The sequence below is a fragment of the Microsporum canis genome, genomic scaffold (assembly GCF_000151145.1).
Source record: "Microsporum canis CBS 113480 supercont1.1 genomic scaffold, whole genome shotgun sequence".
NCBI classification, from domain to species: Eukaryota; Fungi; Ascomycota; class Eurotiomycetes; order Onygenales; family Arthrodermataceae; genus Microsporum; species Microsporum canis.
Window position 1 is genome coordinate 1,356,405 of NW_003299169.1, and position 6,959 is coordinate 1,363,363.

General features: G+C 49.5%; 4 protein-coding genes across 4 annotated transcripts in view; 1 reads left to right on the forward strand and 3 right to left on the reverse strand.

Annotated features, from left to right (window-relative positions):
- Positions 1-963: 963 nt before the first annotated feature.
- Positions 964-1,923, forward strand: MCYG_00499 (dicarboxylate/tricarboxylate; the record flags this gene model as incomplete). The annotated part of the gene is made up of 1 exon (XM_002850349.1): positions 964-1,923. One exon carries the CDS (start codon positions 964-966, stop codon positions 1,921-1,923), a length of 960 nt encoding a protein of 319 aa, XP_002850395.1.
- Positions 1,924-2,627: 704 nt separating this feature from the next.
- Positions 2,628-4,225, reverse strand: MCYG_00500 (conserved hypothetical protein; the record flags this gene model as incomplete). The annotated part of the gene is made up of 2 exons (XM_002850350.1): positions 2,628-3,441; positions 3,498-4,225. The coding sequence occupies 2 exons, from the start codon at positions 4,223-4,225 to the stop codon at positions 2,628-2,630; spliced, it is 1,542 nt and encodes a 513-aa protein (XP_002850396.1).
- Positions 4,226-4,509: 284 nt separating this feature from the next.
- MCYG_00501 (mRNA cap methyltransferase) lies at positions 4,510-6,286 on the reverse strand (the record flags this gene model as incomplete). The annotated part of the gene is made up of 2 exons (XM_002850351.1): positions 4,510-4,544; positions 4,603-6,286. The coding sequence occupies 2 exons, from the start codon at positions 6,284-6,286 to the stop codon at positions 4,510-4,512; spliced, it is 1,719 nt and encodes a 572-aa protein (XP_002850397.1).
- Positions 6,287-6,631: 345 nt separating this feature from the next.
- MCYG_00502 (C3HC zinc finger domain-containing protein) overlaps positions 6,632-6,959 on the reverse strand; it is a gene marked incomplete at both ends in the record, with an annotated part of 1,541 nt that continues 1,213 nt past the window's right edge. Inside the window, one exon of the mRNA XM_002850352.1 lies at positions 6,632-6,889. Coding sequence (XP_002850398.1) covers positions 6,632-6,889 — 258 coding nt within the window. The remainder of the gene's footprint in view (positions 6,890-6,959) is intronic.

The window sequence follows — 6,959 nt, forward strand, 5'->3', positions numbered from 1 at the left end:
TCCCATGCGTCAGACAGGTACCGTTGGGCAAGCCGTGAAGAACGGAGATCCTGTGCCCACCGTACACATCGATAGCTTATTTATTTTTAATGCTCCCGATCCATGCTTTGTTTTTTTACGTAACTTGTCCCATCCTCCGTCACTCTCTCGCTTTCTCGCTCACCGTCCGCTATCAGACCCAGAATGTGGATGGGCTTGAGTTCAAGCAGTTTTCCGTGGCCGCGGGAAAGAGGTAATCATCCGGGATAGCTATGCTTCGTAATATCGACGAGAAAACACGGGTTGAGCTCTATGGCTTTGTTGAATCGAGCCTTGTAGTAGTTTGTCTCTGGCCGAATTATCCGGTCTGGCGAGGAGCTATCTGCTAGCTCAGGAGTAGCTGTACCTGAGAAACGTTGAGCTCACCCTCCAGCTAGCCTCATACTGTATATGTTGAATGTTGACTTACTATGTAACTGTTGGCTGTAATGTTGACTTACTGTTGACTTCCTGTCGGCTGTGATGTTGATGTTGACGAAGTTGATAGAGGAAGAATGACGTCGGGCAGGTCGATGTTTGGTCAAGTATCAGATACCTACAAACGCGTGTGTTTCCCATACAAAAAGAAGTACCAAATACTTAACTGAGCATCGGTTTCTCCCAAGCGGGGTTGACACGTGACTTGTACGCTTCGAGGCTTCAAAACTTCTTCTTTTGCTGCTTTTTTCGAGTTTCATCTTTTTCTTCTTCATGTCGAGCGAGTTATAGCTTTGTGGCTGTCGTCTGGTTGTCGTCCTGTCTGGCTGTCCTCGTTGTGTTGTCGATGGGTAGCGCCTTTGGGTGCCGGACATCGCCCAGCGTAGCTATCTAGATATACAACCTCCCACTTTGCCGGGGCTATACACACACGCACACACACACATACATACATAGCCAGTGCATCTTCCTCTTGCGAGGACCCTTGCTAGATCACCAGCGATAGCCATGGCCTCTCCCCTCAAAGGCTCAGCAACCTCTGCAGCAGCCAAAGCAGCCACCGAGACGAAAGCAGCCATGTCGTCTCCTTCGTCTTCCTCCAGCTCCTCGATCCGCAACTCCCCCTTCGTCAGGGCTGCTCTCCCCTTTTTCAACGGTGGCGTTGCAGGAATGACGGCCACGGTCTGCATCCAGCCCATCGACATGATCAAAGTCCGTCTCCAGCTTGCAGGAGAGGGAGTCAAGACCGGACCGAAGCCTACCGCTATAGGCATCGCTCGCCAGATCATTGCCTCGGGACGAGTGCTCGATCTATACACCGGTCTCTCAGCCGGGCTGCTCCGCCAGGCAGTCTATACCACTGCCCGTCTAGGCTTCTTCGACACCTTCATGGGCATGTTGAACGGCCATGCGGCCTCCAAGGGCGAGAAGGTCACGTTTGTCCAGCGAGCGGCCGCAGGTCTCTCAGCCGGCGGTCTAGCTGCCATGATCGGGAACCCGGCAGACCTGGCTCTCATCCGTATGCAGTCTGACGGACTTAAGCCGGCCGCCTCCCGAGCAAACTACACGTCCGTCGTCGATGCGTTGGTGCGTATCTCGCGAGCCGAGGGTATCACCGCACTGTGGGCCGGGGCCTTCCCCACCGTTGTTCGTGCCATGGCCCTCAACTTCGGCCAGCTCACTTTCTTCTCGGAGGCCAAGTCGCAGCTGCAGACTCACACCAACCTGTCGGCGCAGAACAGGACGTTCGCGGCCTCTGCAATTGCCGGCTTTTTCGCAAGTTTCATGTCCCTTCCCTTTGACTTTGTCAAGACCAGGCTCCAGAAGCAGACAAAGGATCCCAAGTCGGGAGTCCTGCCGTATAAGGGGGTATTCGATTGTGCGAGGAAGGTCGTCCGTGAGGAAGGCTGGTTGAGGTTCTACCGTGGCTTTGGAACTTACTATGTCCGAATTGCTCCTCATGCGTAAGTCCTCTTTCCATACACTATAGCCCATGCTTCCCCCCTTACTGACACTGAGTTTAGTATGATAACACTCATCGTGGTCGATTACCTCAATCTAATCACCTGAGGTTGTTCGATGGAAAGAATTTGATTGCTATTGAGTAAAATGTACCCACTTCAGCCCACTTATGTAAGATGGGTCTGCAAGAAGGAAGCGACAAAAACAACTTCATATATAAGCAACATCATTATGAGCAATGTGAATGGTTTGCAAGGAAGACCATCCCTGGGGGAGGAGAAGAAACAGAAAATGGTGGTGGAAAAAGAGAATATGCTGCATCAGCATGCATTAGCCTGGCTTCGGAGACCCAATTATATACTTACCCTGCATCACGCAACAGAAGGACTCTTGACCATCGGTATTCAAATGAGAAGACCAAGAGTATTACCAAGTCTTGAGGATTAGTTGTTGTTCCTTGATGCCCTCTAAATTTATCATTCCCACCCCTTTTCCCTTACTTTAGTATGTCTGCGTTGATTTATCATGGATTTATTACCCCGGGCCCGGGTATAACTTCACCTATCTTCATCGTTAATCGTTCCGATAACTACATTATTTTTTTAATTTAGCAAATTCCGCTTACTGGCATTCTATTCTGTTTACTACTATATATCCACGGGTTTTAATATACAACATCTTCCATGTCTCTTTATTCGTCCATCCGTGTATCAGTCGTCTATCTGTGTATCGGGAATACGAGACGGTGACCTCACTCTCTCGCTCTTTACCACTACCTCCCTTCCCCCTCTAGCTGCCCTGCTCCCATTCACCATGACACTATCATCGCCCATCTCCACATCCTCATGGCCTTCTGCATCGTCGTCATCGCTCTCTTCCTCCTCAGCAGCTATACGTCCAGCCTTCTTCACCCTTCGTACTAATACCGGATCCGTCCTTAGATCCCTAAGAGTAATCGACACGTTGCAAACAGGACACTTAACGTAGCGCATGTTTCGCCCTCGGGAACTGCTACTAGACTCTGGTACAAACGTATTCTGACGACTGCGGCTTATCATGGTCTCAATAGCAGACCGTTCAAAGCTGTGTGGGCATTTGGTGCTGCTGACCGGGTCTTTGAAGAGCTGTAGAGTCAGTGGACAGGTGATGGAGAACTTCTCGGACCTAACCGCTATTTCGTCGTCTGAGCGTGCGTCCTGTGTGGCCTCTTGGGTAGGTTCTTCATCTTCCTCATCTGCCTCATCCTCGTCCTCTTGGTCTCGCTCTTCTCCGTCATCATAACGCGGAGATAGGGCCTGTTGGTCGTCCTCATCGGCGCCATCTTCATCAACAGTACCGTCAACGCCATGGGCAGGGACGGTATGCTTCCTTTTACGCTTTCTTCTCTGGCTACCGGGTTCTCGTGAGGTATCGGAAGATTGAAACCAGACAGATGGAGGTGGCAAAGGGGGAACCTCAACGCCAGAGTGCTTAGATTCGTGAAGAACGCGGTAGAATTGTTTGTAGCTGTTATTGGTGCCGTATCTAAGAGCCAGTCAGTAGGTGTAAGTGTCAAAAATGACGATAGAAAAGCCCAATACCTCTGCACAAGGGATAACGCCTCCCATTCTCTATTCTTCTCTGCTAATCCCTCCACAATCGTACGAGATGCCGGTATAACTTCCACTGCTGCAGGTGGTTCTGCTTCCATATCCCCTTCTTCATCATCCATATTGGTATCTTCATCTTCATCCCGGTTCCTTCGCAAGCGCCGAGCTCTCAATTGTGGTTCTCTCTGTGTCTCCGTCGGATTGCTCTCCAGCAGCTCTGTCAAAATATCCAGCATATTATCAACCTGTACCTCACAGTCAACAATGCTCCGCATCCCCCTTTCCAGCTTTCGTGTGGTCCCCTTAACCAGCTGCTCAAACCGAGCTAGCTTCTCCTCTCTCTCTGCAATAGTCTCTGATTCTCGTTCGGCATTATCCCTTTCTCCTTCATTTAGTTCTTTTTCTTGCCCATTGCCTTCCTCTCCCACTTCCCTCAATCGCTTTTCCTCCTTCTCTCGCCTCCGCCTCTTTACTTTCTCTAAGCGGGTCTTTGCCTCTGTTAACCTATCGTTGGTGTCCCCGACAGTCTCTGACAGCGCACCGGCTGCATGGTTCAGATGGATCTTTAAATGGCGCGAGTGTAAGGATTTAATCACTGAATCAACCTTGAGTTTTGCGTTGGCTGTGAGGGGTGCTATCTGAGGCTCATAGGGAGGGAGTTCGAGTGGTGCACTCATGACTTCTGCCGTGCTGGCACGGGGAGCAGAGCGACCAGGCATCGTAGTATCTTCAGACTGACAATATAGCAAGAAAGGCGTGTCTATGACATATGAATTGAAGATATACTGAAGATGGCCTTTTGAAGTTTTGAGAAATATAATAATCTAAATAGCAAAATCTGATAAGAACGCGACGCGGCTGCGCTAGTCCCAATACGGTATATTGCTTTTTACAATCGCATTACGTTGTATAAAGCTGTTTATGCCAATAGAAGGGCTTATTCCTTTATATTATTTAAAACTAGAAGCATTAAATATATGTAGGTTCGAGAGGATTCGTTCTTTTACGCCTTGTAGAAGCAGAAGGCATGGTATAGACCTAGATCGAACATTATTAGCAGATGATTTTGGATTGGAAAAACTGGTGAAAGGCATACTTGCAGCTTCCAGTTCATCGTCATTAACTAACATTGAGCCATCGTTTCTGGATCTAACGCCCATACGTTCACTGAGAGGCCCCAGGATGGGGTCGTCTTTTTCTTCGCGCCATATATCCAAAAAGGGCTTGCGATATTGGAGCTCAAGGTTGTAGTCTTCGGTCAATCTGTAATAGTGAATTAGCAGGTGTAAAAAAATAGTAATAAATGAAGTATAGGGATTAGCATACGCCCGGAATGCTTCCCAAGGAACAACGTATTCAGGAATTTCTTCAACCGCCTCCTCCATAAAGTAGAAATACTTCCAGCCGAATGCAGGGCGGAATATCCCATCCTCAGGTGTTTTGCCCGGGAATCGCACGCGGTATATGCTGTTCCCCCATTCAACTGCATCTGTACTATCCTCTACCTCACCATCCTCCGGCTCTTCAGCCGCCCTCTTCTTAGCGTCCTCTTCCTTCTGCTTTCGTAGCTTATGCGCCTCGACAACTTTGGCGCTAATTACATCGGAATTAGGACCGACGCCAATGAATCGACCTCCCTTCTTGAGCAGTCCAGCGACATTTTGTAGCATCTGTCTGGTTTTGGTCTCATTTTCAAAAGCATAATGCATGGTAAACATCGACACTACGACGTCAAAACCTCCTCCGCCCCAACGAGAGCTCATCATCGAACCACCTGGGCCAACGGATTCGTCGATGCCCACTCGTTGGATTATAGGGACGTCGGCAAGTGATTCACCGAAGCAGTCCTTTGGTGCAAACTGGGCGTGGAAAATAGGAATTCCTCGGCGCCCTCGACCACGCTGATTCTTCATCTGCATATACCGTTCCCGCGCCTGGTCAAGCGAAATATCTGCCGGGTCCAGGCCAACATAGAGCTCAACAGGTTGAGGAGCCTGTTGCCATTTACCAAGGTCACCGCCCTTACCACAGCCAAGATCAACAATGAGAAGCGGTTTCTCTTCCTCCGGTGCTACAGAGGCTGAGCCGGCGAGATCTCTATCATTGTGCCTAGCCAGAAAGGTTTCGCTTGGAGAGAATTTTTGAATAAGAGAGCTTTTAACCCAGTTGTTAAAGCTGCGGAGGCCCTTTATCTTGCTTTCTGTCTTTCGCCATTCTCGTCCTCGTTCAGGAACCGCATTATAATGCTGTCTCACCACGTCATGAACCCCTCGGGCATGCGCAGCTTGTTCGGCCTCAGCCTGCTGCTGGCGGTCTCGCTCCTCCTGTCTTCGCCTAAGAGCCTCGATATTAGCGCTGTTTATCCTTGCGCCCCCTCCAGGCCGTTTTCGTTGTCGAGCTGGGGCGTCTGGCGAAGGAGTGCGCCGAATTGGCGATGGTGATCGTCTGGCTTCAGGTATAGGGGCGTCGCGACGAGAGTAAGCAGATGGTGGTGTCTTTCCACGCTTTCGGTTCTTTTGTGATCGTTCTTCCTGTCTGCGCCGCTTTGAGCGTGGTTGAAATTCCTGTTGTTTCGGCTTATCTTGCTGCGGCTCACTTTCAGAGAGCTTTCTTTTCTTCCCATTCGGACTCTGCGCATCTCGGCCGCCGTCTACCAAGGCTTCTGGGGCTTGGCTGGTTGAAGGAACCGGCGCATTTCCTTCTTTGCTGTGTGTTTGCGACGGCTCTGAATTTGCCGGAGGAGAGGAATCTCCGTTAGCTTTTTCGATAGGACCTTCCATCTTGACAAGCAGGTTGGCTGGTTGCGCGGTCAACTATGTGAGGTTTGTTCGCTTCACTGCAGAATAGTTAAGTTCAAAGCACTAATGAAGCAGCTTAATCGTGAGAGCCCAGTAGTTTTTTGTTTGATAAAGAGTGAAGTTTTTATGGTGGTGAAACTAAAGCCTGAAGGCCAAAAATAGCCGCCAAGCCAAAATCCCGCGCTTCGCGTCTATCGGCGGCTACCATTATCCGACTGCCAGTTACTATAGGGTGAGGTCCACGGCAAAGATTAAAAACAGTTGATTTGTGTATAGAATTAATTTATATAGTCTAAAAAGATAATTAGCTCAATCGGGTATCATTATTCATGTTGGTTTCGTCTTTTTGGCTCCCTTAGGCTGAAGGATCTGGCGGACACGCCGAAGCTTTGCCCACCACTCTCTGTCTTTGGTCTTTCTAGTTTCCTCATCTAATTGCTCAGGGGTCTGCTCTGCTGGGCTTGGAGAAGGGTTCTCAGCTCGTAATGCCTGATTTTTAGACCATATTTGTCGACGATGCTCGCTTTCAATCACACGTCCTAGGGTTTCCCAGCCGCATTGTCCCAGTTTCCTTCCGCTCTGGGACTCGGAGTGAAATCCACCGCATAGTCAAATGTTCGCAACAACGTCTAGCCCAGAGTTAAAGAGGGGCACT